At 33.9% G+C, this 16,694-nt stretch overlaps 1 protein-coding gene across 1 annotated transcript in view; it reads left to right on the top strand.

Annotated features, from left to right (window-relative positions):
- Window positions 1–3,910: 3,910 nt before the first annotated feature.
- The window catches only part of LOC142344127 (uncharacterized), a 30,195-nt gene continuing 17,411 nt past the window's right edge, over window positions 3,911–16,694 (top strand). Inside the window, exons 1-3 of the mRNA XM_075395645.1 lie at window positions 3,911–3,917; window positions 8,757–9,335; window positions 11,982–12,327. Of these exons, the coding sequence (XP_075251760.1) occupies window positions 8,768–9,335; window positions 11,982–12,327 (914 nt within the window). The 5' untranslated portion in view covers window positions 3,911–3,917; window positions 8,757–8,767. The remainder of the gene's footprint in view (window positions 3,918–8,756; window positions 9,336–11,981; window positions 12,328–16,694) is intronic.

Genomic DNA, 16,694 nt, shown 5'->3' with positions numbered 1-16,694 from the left:
GTTCATTAGTTAATCTTGAATTGCCTTAATCTCACACATCAATGGTGTTTCACTTCCATAGTAGATATTTTGATGGGTCTAAGTTGCGTTACCTATAAGTTGTATGAATGGCCCAAAAAAGGCAAAAAACAGATAAAAAATTCAATTTGGAAGTCCCTCTTTGCACTGCATTATGATTGAGAAACATTTTCCGTCTACTATTGAAACGATAATTGTTTACTTTAAAAATTGATGAATCCATTGATGAGACTAAATAAAAAGAAGTTGGAAGTAGACAAAAAGGAGAAAAAAAGCCATGTTCAAAATTACTCAATTATTTTGGAAACATATGGAATTAAAATGAATTCAACCATAAGCTATCATTTCAGAGCTCCAAATCATTTAAATTAAATTTCAATAGAAATGCGTTGAAAGCTGTCACAAGTCCGATTCATCAAAGAAAATTAAAGTTAAAAAATTCAACGCAGTGGAAGGAAAAACGTTGAAGCCATTAAAGCCGTGAGGTATCCAGTGAATACACGATATACGTTCAATTGGCTTCCCTTCATCATCGTTACAATTTGTCGTTTCTTTTTGTTTACTGTTAAAAGAGATTTCTAAGAAGAATAGGAAGTATCAATGGGCACCATGATAATGGTATGGTAATATTAAAATATTTCCACAGTCATAACAACCATTAGTTATCAGCTCAATGCATTAGGTTCCTGATCTGCTTGGGTGTCCTTGAGTGCGATTAAGTCATAAAACTGCATAAAAACCAAAAAATGCAGAAAAACATCTTTAAATCATTACAGTGACTGAACCCATATTTTCTGAAAAGTGACTGAAACGAATAGCTTCCATATTTTTGCAGGTATTAGAAAATATATTGTTCTCTGAAAGCATAGTATATGTTCATTGGAAATCATTTGAACATAAATGGTGTCTTTAATTTTTAGAACCTTGACGCAAAAATTGACATTAAAATGAAATAAAAAGTATTGAGAAAAGATAAAAAAAGGTAAAGATCTAAAATGCATCGCTGCATTACATTTCACATACTCTTGGTTTTGATTTTCTATGAGACCAAAACAATCTTTTCTATCGCTGCGCGTCTAATGAAAATACGCATTTGTTCCAAACTTGATACAGGAATTCTGAAATTGAATAAACTTGGAGCCAAAAATGAACAAAATCAAATGTTAACCAACAAATTTATCATGGATAACTTCTCAAATACAGACGAAAATAAAAAACTTCATTAACTTAATTTAAAGGTGACCACTCACGACTCTCTATGATGATTATATCGATAACCAAAGTTAATTCGTCAAAAAAATCCAGCTGAGATTGAGTATGAACAATTAGTTCACTCGGACTTTTCTGAATTGATCATTATACTTCCCGAGACCGCGGACCTCGACAAGAAATTCCGATGGGTAAGCTTTTGTAGCAATCTATTCATTAGTTACTCTTGAATTGCCTTAATCTCACAAATCAGTGGTATTTCACTTCCATAGTAGATATGTTGATGGGTCTAAGTTGCGTTACCTATAAGTTGTATGAATGGCCCAAAAAAGGCAAAAGACAGATAAAAAATTCTATTTGGAAGTCCCTCTTTGCACTGCATTATGATTGAGAAACATTTTCCGTCTACCCTTGAAACGATAATTGTTTACTTTAAAAATTGATGAATCCATTGATGAGACTAAATAAAAAGAAGTTGGAAGTAGACAAAAAGGAGAAAAAAAACCATGTTCAAAATTACTCAATTTTTTTGGAAACATATGGAATTAAAATGAATTCAACCATAAGCTATCATTTCAGAGCTCCAAATCATTTAAATTAAATTTCAATAGAGATGCGTTGAAAGCTGTCACAAGTCCGATTCATCAAAGAAAATTAAAGTTAAAAAATTCAACGCAGTGGAAGGAAAAACGTTGAAGCCATTAAAGCCGTGAGGTATCCAGTGAATACACGATATACGTTCAATTGGCTTCCCTTCATCATCGTTACAATTTGTCATTTCTTTTTGTTTACTGTTAAAAGAGATTTCTAAGAAGAATAGGAAGTATCAATGGGCACCATGATAATGGTATGGTAATATTAAAATATTTCCAGAGTCATAACAACCATTAGTTACCAGCTCAATGCATTAGGTTCCTGATCTGCTTGGGTGTCCTTGAGTGCGATTAAACCATAAAACTGCATAAAAACCAAAAAATGCAGAAAAACATCTTTAAATCATTACAGTGACTGAACCCATATTTTCTGAAAAGTGACTGAAACGAATAGCTTCCATATTTTTGCAGGTATTAGAAAATATATTGTTCTCTCAAAGCATAGTATTTGTTCATTGGACATCATTTGAACATAAATGGTGTCTTTAATTTTTAGAACCTTGACGCAAAAATTGACATTGAAATGAATTAAAAAGTATTGAGAAAAGATAAAAAAAGGTAAAGATCTAAAATGCAGCGCTGCATTACATTTCACATACTCTTGGTTTTGATTTTCTATGAGACCAAAACAATCTTTTCTATCGCTGCGCGTCTAATGAAAATACGCATTTGTTCCAAACTTGATACAGGAATTCTGAAATTGAATAAACTTGGAGCCAAAAATGAACAAAATCAAATGTTAACCAACAAATTTATCATGGATAACTTCTCAAATACAGACGAAAATAAAAAACTTCATTAACTTAATTTAAAGGTGACCACTCACGACTCTCTATGATGATTATATCGATAAGCCAAAGTTAATTCGTCAAAAAAATCCAGCTGAGATTGAGTATGAACAGTTAGTTCACTCGGACTTTTCTGAATTGATCATTATACTTCCCGAGACCGCGGACCTCGACAAGAAATTCCGATGGGTAAGCTTTTGTAGCAATCTGTTCATTAGTTACTCTTGAATTGCCTTAATCTCACAAATCAGTGGTATTTCACTTCCATAGTAGATATGTTGATGGGTCTAAGTTGCGTTACCTATAAGTTGTATGAATGGCCCAAAAGACGCGAAACACAGATCGAAAAGTCTATTTGAAATTCCTTCTTCGCACTGCATTATGATTCAAAAACATTTTTCTGTCTAGTCGGAGTAAAGCTTGACTTTGTCGAAACCCTGAGAGTGTCTGTAAAGCTAACCTTAATTTCCCCCAAATTTTTGTGTGGAAACTGCCTATAACGACTCTGCTAAGACTTTCAACATCATCAGCATCACTGTTTTTATTTGTGGTTGATATACAATACACGCTGCGAACACCTGTGGAGATAAAAAGAACAACGCAACACCTGACTGACATTTATGGCATTTTACGAGGGCGTCTTATTGTTTTTCTGCTACAGGTCACAATCATCAGAATAAAATTGCGAGTCGCGCATTGCTTTATTTTCCAATTCAATTCTATCATTGCACATATATCAAATGAGGTTGTAAAATGAGACCATACAACAAAAATAGTCAAGGTAGACCTCTTTTTCACCTCTTTCAATTAAGTTACTGGCATTCGCAAAGTTGTAATTACCAACAAATTATTTCATTTTATTTTGGGAAAACTTGTGCCAAGTTTTTTAATGGACGAATTAAAATTCAAATACGATCACCCAAGATAGAAAAGTTAAATTCTATTCAGTTTCCATAAATTGTAGAGAAAAATTAAACTAATACATAATTCTTCAGTTACTCTATTCAGTTCTACACGAGGTTTATGATGTTAAAGTTTAAACTCATTAAATTATTAACGACATTTTTACGTTATGCTCATTTGAGTAATCCTACTCCTGTAAATGACTGTAGAGCGAGAATAATAATTTTTATAAGACTTTGTGTACTTTTTGATATTTTGGAACCTTCCGTCTGATTCTTCTCCAGCTACTTTTTTAAAGCCAACCACAATTTTAAATACTCCGAAATGCGATAGTAGAACTCCGACGGTTAAAACAAAGCCTTTTCAGTCTTTGGTAAATTATTTGTAGGCTTTTTTCCAAAATTATTACAAATTTGTTTGAACTATTAGCATCTTTCAAAGATCCCGGCTTGTTGGGCTCTGGACATTCAAAGGCTGAAAGAAAAGCTTTTTCAACTAAGTAAAAGAGATAATTTTTCAAAAAAACAGAAAAGCAAAATGATATTTTCCAATAGAAATTAAAGATATACAAGAGAGATCTAAGTAATAGATTAGGATGGTGATTTGGTTTAAGGCATGGAAGAAGGGCTCCCAAATCAGCTGTACACATACCAATTATCAGTGCAAAAATTCAACATACAAATCTAATCTCAGCATCATGATACATAGTGGGAGTCACAAAGGTTACCAAAAATAGTTTGCTTCTACAAAATTTCGAGAATTATTTTGCGCTTCGCAGGTATCAAGACCATCAAGTACATTAAACGCGTGGTGGGAGAAAATATCATAAAATATAGATACAACAAGGCCGCTTGGTAATGTGCGACCGCACATAAGATTCCGACCCCGGTCATCCACAATTTTGGCATAACTGTCTACCAAATGGGGAACAGATGGAAAACACAAAAAACTCAAGTATTTTTCAAAAAAGAACTGGTGTATGAACGAGAAGATAGCCGCCAAAGCAAATAACTCAGTGGAATAAAAAATGATGCAATAGATTGATGAGATATGCTGATATTAAGAAAGCGATCGAAGACGAACGGCAAAACCAAACAACAACAACAAACATTAATTACATCAAAAAATTTATGTCCGTTTTAAAAAACAAAACTTAATACCAAAGTCAAAATAGCGTCAGATAAAACTGAAAAGAAACAAAATAACTTGTAATTCACCAGAAAAAAATGGTTGTTCACCAGTTCTTAATAATACTTGGTAACGATTAGACAAAAAAGAACAGAAACTTTAAAGTTAGAAAATTCGCTGAATTTTTGAAGATTTAAAAAAGAAGCAACTAATTTCAAAGTAATGAAAACCATTAAGAATCAACTAAAATGTCCCATAGGTTTATAATTACCAAAGCATCTAAAGAAGGGAGTTAAGAACTCTTGGTATTCAATTTTCTATGCAGTTACAAAAAGAACAACAAACAGACAACAAGCTAAAAATCAATTAAAACTTGCCAAAAAATGCTTTGGAAGCCGTAAAGCCATACTTTGGCCCCCAAAATACGTTCGACTGTACCATCTTCGAACACCAATATTTTATTATGTGGCCGCTCATCAGTGAAAATAAGCAACAATTAGACAAAAAAGAAAAAAAAGCACAATTATGTAATACTTGTTTTTTTCGAAAAAAAAATAATTCCAAAGACATGAATGCCATTAATTACAAAATGAAAATGTTGAATAGGTTGATCCATTTTTCCAAAATAAGCAATTGAGACCTGCAATTATCCAGAATATTTCTTACGTTTACAAAAAGGACTTCAAATATGACAAAAATCAAAAATTCATTTAATTTTTTTTGTGTAAAACCCGTGTGGAAGCCAGTAAAGTCATAATGAATTCTCTTAAAACATTAGATTTTGTGACACCAATCCTTTTTGACACCTTCACTCGAAATGTATTATGAGACCTCTCATTAATGAAATTAGGTAACAATTAGACCAAAAATAAAAAAAAGCAAGATTATGTAAAACTTGTTTTTATCGAAAAAAATTTACTTCCAAAGACATGAAAGCCATTAATTACAATATGAAAAAATTGAATAGGTTCGTCCATTCTTCCAAAAGAAGCCCTTGAGACCTGCAATTATCCAGAATATGTCTTGACTCTACAAAGAGAACGTCAAATGTGACCAAAATCAAAAATTCATTTACTTTTTTTTTGTGAAAAACCCGTGTGGAAGCCAGTAAAGTCATAACGAATTCTCTTAAAACATTAGATTTTGTGACACCAATCTCTTTTGACACCTTCCCATGAAATGTATTATGTGACCTGTCATTAATGAAACTAGGTAACAATTAGACCAAAAAGAAAAAAAGCAAGATTATGTAAAACTTGTATTTATCGAAAACAAATTTATTTCCAAAGACATGAAAGCCATTAATTACAAATGAAAAAATTGAATAGGTTCGTTTATTCTTCCAAAGGAAGCCCTCGAGACCTGCCATTATCCAGAACATGTCTTACGTCTACAAAAAGCGCGTCAAATATGACAAAAATCAACAATTAATTTACTTTTTTTGAGAAAAACCCGTGTCGAAGCCAGTAAATTCATAACGAATTCTTTTAAAACAATAGATTTTGTGACACCAATCCCTTTTGACACCTTTCCATGACAAAAATAATGTCATCTTTAACCTTTAATTAACGGGACCAGGTAACAAGCAGACGATAGAAAGAAACATCATTGCGAAAATGAAATTTTTTTTCATATTGGAAAACAATTGTTTTCAACGTCATGAAATACGTTATCTATCTTCTAATATCAGAACATCGGCTGATCTACTGTTCTAGGAAGAGCCAATCAAACCTGGTCATTGTACAGGAAATTAAATACGACTAAAAAGTAAAAACGACAGTTAAAGACAAAATTAAAAATTTCAATTAAATTCTTCGAGAAAGTATTGTCGAAGCGTTAACGAGCCACAATCTATCTCTTTAAGGATTCAAATTTTATCAATTGTGCATTATTTTGAACGCGAAGAATGTGATATATGAACTGACAATAACGTGACAATAACGTGACAAAATTAGAAAACATGAAAAATGGGCAAATACTTAAATATTAGAAAAAAATGTGAAATCTAGTAGTATCAAAGCCAGAACACCATAACATAAGGCGTAAAACCACAACAGAGACTAAATTTGATTTCAGCAGAAAGAAGGAGCACTCTTTGATTGCTGACACTAAGCTACAAGTTGACCAAAGGGAGAGAAAAATGGAGGCAAAGTTCAATAAGCCATTTTTTATTTAAAAATCAAATATTTTAAAAGTCGAAACGACCATAAGCTTTCAAGCAATCAACTACCTAAATTAATGTCGAGCTAATTAGGAAACCAATAGGACCTGACACTAGTGAGCTTTAATTTGAAATGTTCTGTTATTTAATTAAAATAAAAAAGATCGAATTTTTTTAATAAAAAACCGACTGATGACAATCTGATTTTTTTTGGACTGTAACGGTTCAAGATTGGTACAGAACTGGCGCTGCTAATGTTGATTGTTCATTAGGAATATTTAATTGTTGGAACGTCATTGATGTAGATATTATGTTTGTTAAAAAATCAAAAGTAAATGCTGCGTTTTTGATAACTAACGAATAAAGTTAGCAAAAAACGGCAAAGTTTTTTTTACAGAGCACTCCCAGCGGAAGCTGAAGTGGAATTGGCCCTCTTTGCAGTCTACAAAGATTGTGTTAGTCGTGTTTGGGTGTGCACTTCCTGCAAATCTAATCAGAGTGGACTAAAGAAACTTATTTCGTGCTGTTTTTGATGAAAAAGTCTGAATTTTGTGAAATTTTTAGCCGGAATTTGTGACAAAAAAATGAAATATAAATAGCGGACAAAATTTTCTGTCTTTAAACGTAAAATCAACAACATTTTCATGAAAAATTTTATTAAATTTTATCAAAATTGGCGAAATTTAAGTGAAAAATTCCGAAAAAGGTGAAGGAAATCAACGGAATTCACTCTATTTTCTCGAAAGTTTAAACCTCGATATCTCCCTGTCAAAAACGAAAATCAAAAAAAATTTTTAATTCTATATTCTACACTGGACAAGCTTTCTAATGATACCAGTCTCAACTCTCTACGATGAATATATCGATCGGCCAAAATTGACTGAACAAAAAAAAAACCCAGTTGAGTATATAGTTCCTCCCCCCTCAAGAGGGGTCGGAACAATAAATTGGTATTATTTATAATAATCTAAATTATTTGAAACTGAACCAAGCATCGCTTTATCAGAGATTAATTACAATCATTTTATTCGTTTAAAGGAACTTCGATGTGAGGTTCTTGGTAAGTAAAACATTCTTTTCAACTAATATTATATTTAATATTATTGAATTTGAGGACGTTCGGGTGCAATTTTAATCTATTGAATCTTTATTTTACGATATGAAAAACTTCACTAAAAACAGACGAAATGAGTTAATTTTGGTTTCATGAAAAGTGTTTTTGACTGGGTGATTATTAGGCTGAATTAAAAGGATTAGTTATAAATACTAGAGCATACTTTGAAATATTTCAAGATAGAAAATGGGAACCAGCTTTTAAAGGGAGCCAATCTGTTCAACAATTTTAAACCAGCCGACCATATTGAAATGAAAATTAACAATATAAAACTGATACAAGCAATGAAAACAAATAAACAAAATATCCAAATGAAAATCATCTGACTATTTTTGACGTGATGGTTTTGCAAAAACAGATACTCAATTAGAGTTGTGGAAATGATCATGATAATTCCCTTCAAATTTTATTTGAACAATTTTCTTTCTAAAAAGAATATGGATTTTTGAAAAAAAATTGTGCTATGATAAGTGAAATACATAATTGAATGTTTATTTTTTCATTAATGAGAAACAGTGTCCATCATCAAAAGGTTATTGAAAAAATTTGAAACTTTAATGCCTAGATTAAAAAGAAAAATTATGACTCAGCACTTTTCGAGCATTTATTGATTGTGTCTATATCAGCGGTACATCTATCAATTTTAGAAGAACTATGTAACAACAATTTTTCTGTCTGATAAAAGTAGCGCTCAAGAACAGTCAACATCTCATGTTAATAGGTAATTGCAAACAGACACAAATTATTTCACAACCGTTGGATCTTTACTAGTGCACTTTTAGCGCAGACAAATATGCCAAATTATTTAAGCCGTTCCAGATGTTTCAAATGTCTAGCAGCCTTTTGTTCCCTGTATATTTGTTTGTGTGGTTTAATCAGTGAAAAAAATTTGTTTTCTTTCGGCACCAGCGGAAAATTTGGCGGAAAAAGACAATTATATCAAGTTCCATCAAATAACAAAATGCTTTTCACCGAGTTCAGTCGTGTGAAGAAAGTGGCGAGCAGTTTTGTCTATATCTTATCAACTCAAGAGCTGACAATTGAGTACAAACTTGCCTATTTCCTAATGGCCGTTCAATTTTTGACCCCCCAGTCAAACGTGTTAAGCCTACGCGACGATCTTGGTCAAGATCTTAACAAAATTGATCAGAATCTTAACAAATTACTGGAGATAGATTACGACAAACGGTTAAGTTTGATTCATGAAGAATTGGATCTTTTTCTGAAAGGTTTCAAGAATTTTTATTCGAGTGTGAAGAAAGCCTACATGATTGTTTCGGCAACGCAACGTGCAGATTGTGAACAGAAGATGACAAAACTTGAAGAAATAATTGCAGATCGAATTGAAGACGTACAGAGAGGTATGCAACTTTAGTAAAGCCAAATTCAATTCTTGAGAGAAATATTATTTCATTCCCAGGATTTTTATTTCATTCGCAGTCGCGCCAATAGCTAGTCAAAGTTGGTAACCCAGGTTGAGTTCCCAGGCCGAAGCGGACCCTAACCGTAACCCTAACACCTGCTCGGACCAATTTCGAGCGCACGCCTGCGCATATTGCTCTCGAATTACATGATTTGGGATAAATTCATGCGCAAGAAGTTTTGGAAAATGGTTTGGACATGACCTGGGCATAGGCCATTTGGGTCTGAAATGAGTCTAATCAGATGACACGTTTTTGTCTTGATTAGAGTTATCTTTGGGCGCACCAAAAACACAATCGCATTCGGAGTAAACGAAATTCTGATCAGAAGTCAGTTAGGTGTTAGAGGCTCTGCTTAGAGGTGAACTGGGTCTCAGGACCTCAACCTGGGAACCCGGCTGTTTTGGCTTAAGCGGATATAACTTGATAAGTCTGTGAGCTATATACTTTCAGGCTCTAAGGTTGAGGTTGTGTATTTTGGTCTCTGATCAGACTACGTGGCTCGCACACAGGGGTTCAAAGTGTGATTCAATCAATACACATGAACTGAAAAACTAAATGTTGAAAATGTCTGAACATTGTGCAGATGTGTGATTGAAAGGCAACGACAGGAAAATGGTCTAATCATTATAGCCATATAGTATTAGGTTAAACAAACAGTCCTTTTCGTGGCTGTTGCTTGTTGAATTTGAATTCCCCAGAGATTCTGGAATTTTTATTGTGTGAGTTCGGACAAACTTCGAACAAGATTGTCTTATAAAAACTGATAAGAAGAGGCATCCCCTTACAAGATCTTATAAGACAATTTGTCAGATCTTACACGTTTGTAGATTCAAGTAGGTATTGTCTAAGATCTTACAAGATAGAAATTCCTTTTTATCAGCGGAATTTTTATTGGGTAAGGTCTGATAAGATGCATACTAAGAATTTTTATCGTGTAAGATTTCATAACATTTCGTAATAATATGCATTATCTTATAAAATCTTATAACACAATGCATATTCTTACAAAATCTTAAAAGGTCTTACACAATAAAAATTCATAGTAAGCATCTTATCACATCTTACACGATAAAAATTCAATCTTAAAAAATCTTACACAATAAAAATTTCTTATAAGATCTTACGCGACAAAATTTTTTTGTAAGCGTCTTATCAAATCTTGCACCATGAAAGTTCCATCATATAGGATCTTATAATAGAATTTCCGTTTTATTACATCGTACCGGACAAAAATTCTACTTGTGAGTACTGTCAGTATACTCAAGGAGCACAATTGAGTTAAATTTTCACCAAAATATCTGCCTCAGAATTTTACAATGTTCTGTATTACAAAATTTCATTACAAAACTATACACTATTGCATCACAAATGTAAACAAAAAAATAAGAGACATACTCTCATTTCTTTCTGAATAATAAGTGTACGAGAACAGAAATTTCAACTTAAAACAACTTCTCATTACGTTTTATTTTCCCAGTAACAAAAAAGTCACTTCATAGAATACCAAGGTGCTACATGAGAGTTTATGAATGTACTTTCCAACTCAGACTGAAAACCCGAAAAGAAACTTTTATTAGAACTATATAGCTTACTAAGATCACAGTGCTTAGGATCAAGACGATCAAAAAATTAGAATAAAAGTTTGTATTTAAAACTTCTTGGCATTACATCGCTAAATTTGTCTTTGTTCCCCATTGAGGTGTCATATCGAGCGTGCTGTTTTTCGAAAAGTGTCAATTGGTTTCTCCTGATACTGCCATTTTCTAACAAATTATTCAGGCAAGAGCAAAGCAATCACGCTTAAATGAAGCAATTTTTTTTCTTAAAGCTTCAATTTTTGCAAGCTGCAATTACTTGATTGTTGCACTTAGCTGCAAAGCTGCAATTGTTTTCCAATAGTCTTAAAAACGAATTAAATAATAAAGATCAAGTGACAGTGAAATGAAAAGTGAGTATGCTGATAACGAACAAAATTGCAGGCAAAAAAAGTTTGGAGACTGACTGACGTCTCCTAGATAGAGTTTGCAAGATGGTTTAACAAAATTAAGCTCACTTTTGCTGGAAATCAGAAAAACAATGTCTGCGAAGCAGAACATATCTTCTGTCTCAACTTACTTTAACAGTTTTACCCCTTATCTGTGCTCTGTGGGTTCTTCAGTAAGTATATTTATACGAAAAACAGGTATATTAAAACTTCTTACGAAACCTAGCAAACTCTTGCAAGATGTCAATTTTTGTAAGAGGGAATGTTCATCTAATAAGTTGTTATGTAAGATTCTTATGAGATTGAAAATTTTGGTAAGCATCTTAGCAGATCTTAAGGATGAAAATTTTGCTTATCAGAATGTTTATTGTGTAAGATCTGATTAATTGTTTTTTTTTAATGATGCTAGTTAATCATCTTATCATATATGACCCGAAAAAAATTATTTTATCAGAATTTTTATCGTTTAAAACCTTACAAGTTCTTACAAGATAGAAACTCTCCGTAAGCATCTTATCAGATCTTACACAATAAAAATTCCCCAATCTCTGGGTTCGAAACTGAACCCTCTTGCAAGTGTTGAGTTCTACTTTCAATAGGGAAAACATGTGACCGTGGCCGTGAAGTGTATTACGTGAGAGACGACCTGAACGAATATCCGGTTGGATTTGGGAGCATGATGCACCGAATATGTGAATGCATTTCGCTGGCAATTCAAAGAAACCAAACATGTCTTATAGACGACTCAGTATTCTCATACGACAGAGGGAACATCAACTACTATTTCACATCTCTTCAACAATGTCCGACTGCGTATAGAGTGAAACGGATCCCATTTCTGGACGGGAAGAAACGTCCTCCGCATTTGTTCAGATTTGGATTGCGTCATATTCCACCGACGGTTAAGAAACAACTTCAGTATTGTGTTGAAGATGCTCAAGCGTGGTACGTGGGAGTCCTATTGAAGCATATGTTCAAGGAATCATTTTTCGTATCAATTTTTTATGCATGATGAGTATACTAATAAGATCTCGAAATTTTTCAATGTGGTTAAACTCAATTAATCGACATGGTTACTTAAGACAGTAAGGTTAACTATAGAAAATTATTATTTGCATTATGAGATCAAAAGTTCTCAACAATAGTTCAATTTGGCGTCAATTACGTCAAATTTTGGTAGACTCTTCATTTCGAAGAGGGGAAGAGGTCACTTGTTCTCTCCAACTGTTTGATCTTGAAATGTTACATCAAAAATTTTTTGAGTTTCAACTTTTTGAAATAATAGTTTCTTTTTTGAAGGCCCTCAGTACGGCATAATTGTTTTAACAAAAACTGAACAATGCATATCTTTTCGCTTTTTAACGGTCGGGCTATGAAAAAACTATTTCACCCAATGGCTTGTTAACGAAGAGGTTTTAACAGGTTAATGATTTTGGCTTTGGCTAGTTATTGGACAAACTTTGACTAGTTAAGAATAACGATTAAGGCAGGCTTCAGTAAAAAATAGGGAGTCCCTCAATGTACTCAGAAACACACCCGTGCTTTTTAATTGTCCGACCATTAACGCAGTGTCAATTATTCCCCTGATGACAACAATGGCAAAATTGGTGCATGTTGACACAATACCACATCGATGTATGCGTTAATTATCAGACATTTAAAATTGCCCATTTTGTCCTGCGCACAGTTCGAGGTCGATTTTTGTAGGCTTTGTCTGTAATTTATATAAGAAGCATACCTTATTATCGGTTTTGTTGAATTTGTCTTTTTTGGTGATGTGAGGACCAGCCAGAGTAAGATATTGTTTTCATAAGCTGTTGCTTCATCAGTCCCCTACTGCAATGCTGTTATCAATAATAAACAATGGCATCCTTATATATGACGAGCAGGCAATTTCAATTCGAAAGTTATTGCATCCTAAATCGATGAAGTTGTAATTCCTTGGCAGTTGAGGCCCAGCCCGGGTAAAAAATCGAGGAGTGGAGCACAAACAGAAAATGCTCGAAAAATATCAAAAATGTGATTTTTGGATAAATTCGACATACATTACGACAACTGTCCAGCTATTGAATTATAGTGACTTTATGTTACCTTTTTCATTGTTGTATGGTTTGTAGTTCAAAGCACTTTGTTTGTTAGTCATCTTAATGTGTATCAAGTCGGCAGGATCTGCCAATAGAAAGGAGGAACTAAATAACCCATTAGGTCTGAGACCAATTTGTCTGGAATATACAACGGATCCTCTGATCTCCTGGGAACGATGGATAGAAAGACGACAGATTCACCCATAAAAATTCTGATCATAGAACATAACTAAAACAAATGATTGGCACAAGCGTACAATTGAGAAATCCGAAGATAAAATATGAACAATTCACAGAATTTAGTGAAAAAAATGAAATTCTTGGCTACTTACCAAAAAAGGCAGTCCAATGGTTTGATCACTCAAACTAACATCAGGGTGGTTTTCGTTAGGTCAGCAGTGTTGGGAAGTGATGTATCACAGATCCTTGATAGCTTATTCAGAAGAACTATACGAATCTGACACAAATATAGCAAATTAATTAGGGCCCAATGGAGAATACATACAAGAAAAATTGGAAAAAGATGAACAAAACGTCTATTTTGTTTCGACATAAAAAACTCATTAATCGAATAAGTTCAGTTAAAACTGTTAAAGAAAATTTATCCAATAAAAATAAACCAACAAAAAGACGGACTAGTTCTGCTTATTCTACAAGAAAAAATCGAAAAAACACGAAGCAGTGCTGATGATCGGTTTGCAGTAATTACTCAACACACAACTGTCAGACGCGATACATTTGTAAAGATTGAACTGGAGTAAAACAAAATTTAATAAACAATAAAAAAGAGTCAGCCGAAAATGCTCAAAATAGATGAATTTTTGAATTCTACAGAGAATCAGGAAAATGGTAACAGCACTTGTCAACTTGTCAAGTTAGCACTTCTCATCTTGTCAACATGGCTTTGTGAAAATGAGATCTATTGCAACCAACATGCTTGGTTTTCTACAGAAAATCTATCAAGCATTAGATGATAACTGAAATGAGCAAATTGAGGCTTTTTACACCGATTTCTCAAAGGCCTTCGATAAGGATCCTCATTTTGGGCTGATGAAGAAAGTAGATGATATTGGTGTCGGAGGTTGTCTGTTGGAAGTGTTGGCGAAGTACCTGGATGGACGCAAGCAGTTTGTGATAGTAGACAATGACCTCCAAGATGTTGGACATAAGCAGTGGTGTTCCCCAAGGTTCTCTCTTGGGGACGCTACTTTTCTGCATTTTCGTGAATGATCTTTCAGTTGTCGTCCATTTCGGTGATCTTTTTCTGTCTGCGGATGATTTCAAACTCTTGGCCAAATCTTGAGTCAGAGATTAAATCTGACCTGGAACAAGTTACACGATGGGTGAAAGAAAATAAGTTGGAGCTGGCCCCAAATAATTGTTCTCATTTAGTCATTAATTGGAGTATACCCAGTTTCCAACATGCCGGAGGCCAGGCAGAAACTGGGTATAGATTAAAAGAGACCAACAAGTCGATTAAAAAACACCAACAAGTCGACTAAAAAAGACCAACAAATTACTTTTTTTGTTTTGAGAATAAATCTGTCGAACAAATTGAAAGAGAAAGTCAAGATGTGTCTCAACTTGATGCTACTGCCGATTTTGACGTATGGAGTCCAGATCATTCACGTGTCTCAACTGGACTTGCAGAAGCTAAAGGGGTTTCAAAAGAGAGTACTGACATCTGTTACGAGTGGATTTACTGCCTCTCTCTATTTATCTGCAATTGATCAGCCTACTTCTTTTTTAGTTTATTGGAGCAAAATTTCTACTCGTGCCCCATTCCCAATCCGCGTGCCTCAGAAAAGAGAAAGAATCTATTCTTTAACTTCAAAGAGGCCGGAACCAGAAAAGTCCGACATGAGTTTTTCTATCGAATGGGCCGGATTGTCAATCTTATTGGAAATGAAGTGGATTTCTTGAATCCGATTGGTCTGAAGAGCCAAATTATAAAACTTTTGAAAAGTTGTCAAAACAACTTCTCAGAGCGCAACGTGTGCTCTTTACAGCCGGCATGTGGTTGCCACCTGTGCCAAGATCAGTGGTCAAAATTCTAATTCAACAACAGGAAAAAATCCCCTCAGGACAACCAGAAAATCCACAACGACAACAACAATGACGACAATCAACAACAACAACAAACAACGAAAACAACAACAAAAACAACAAGAACAACAATAAAATAAGCCCGGATAACAAACAACAACAGATAAAAACTACCATTGGGCCAGGAATCAAGCGAATAGTGTAATTTTTTCCATTGTTGGAGGAAAATGAGTAAGAAAAATCAGTCTTAGACAAAGTTTTTCTTGGCTTAACTAGATCACCGACTGAGTTTCAGAGATTAAAAGTGTCCTTTTTTCAAGATTTCCCTGTAGTCCCTGTAGTTGATAACATGTTGATTGATACAATAATTTCAATCTTAAATAGACCGCGTTGCTATAGTTGATAAAATAGTTCAAAGATTTGGTGATGCGAATATTTCCCTAAAGCTAGAAGATTACGAACCATTGAAGTCACAAATAGAGTGCCTAGGCCATATAATTAAATCCAGCGAAGTTCTTCAAAAAGTTTCAAAGACTGAAACGGTTCCCAATTTAGCCCCACAAAAAATCGGATATAAGTTCGGTTATAAGTTTTGCAAAACAAGTTCGGTTATAAGTTATAAATCGGATCGGTTATAAGTTTTGCAAAACAAGTCCGGTTATAAGTTATAAATCGGATCGGTTATAAGTTTTGCAAAACGTATTCCGAAACCCTCTGAAACCAACGCACACTTTAAGGACATTATCACGAAGAAACGTAAATAGTGAAAGGAACGTGAAAAAGCGTTTATAATTAAATCGAAACAATTAACGATTCGAAATTAAGCATTTCAACCCGAACAAAAATGATTACGGGGATAAGACACCCATTGCGCAACAACCAGTAGCATTTGCATCCAGATTTTAAAAAGCAGCCTAGTTTATATACTGACCAGACAGTTACCAGTGACGTAGGCATCAGAACAATTTGGAAATTACGAAGTGCAATGAACTTTCACTACTTAGACTGCCCACAAAGCACGACTATCTGCATTCAAATCAAATAGAGCAAGAAGTATTTTCTGACCAACACGTTGGGTAGAAGAACTAATCCAATGGAAATACAACGACAGTAGAATCTGTATGCACAAAGTTGTTAGAATACAAGTATTCGTGCGGTGGGTGTTCACTAGAAGGAAACATA

This window comes from Convolutriloba macropyga, chromosome 8 (assembly GCF_964194025.1).
Source record: "Convolutriloba macropyga chromosome 8, txConMacr16.3, whole genome shotgun sequence".
Classification (NCBI taxonomy): Eukaryota; Metazoa; Xenacoelomorpha; order Acoela; family Convolutidae; genus Convolutriloba; species Convolutriloba macropyga.
The sequence above is the reverse complement of the archived record's forward strand: the minus strand, read 5'-3'. Positions and strand labels throughout refer to the sequence as shown.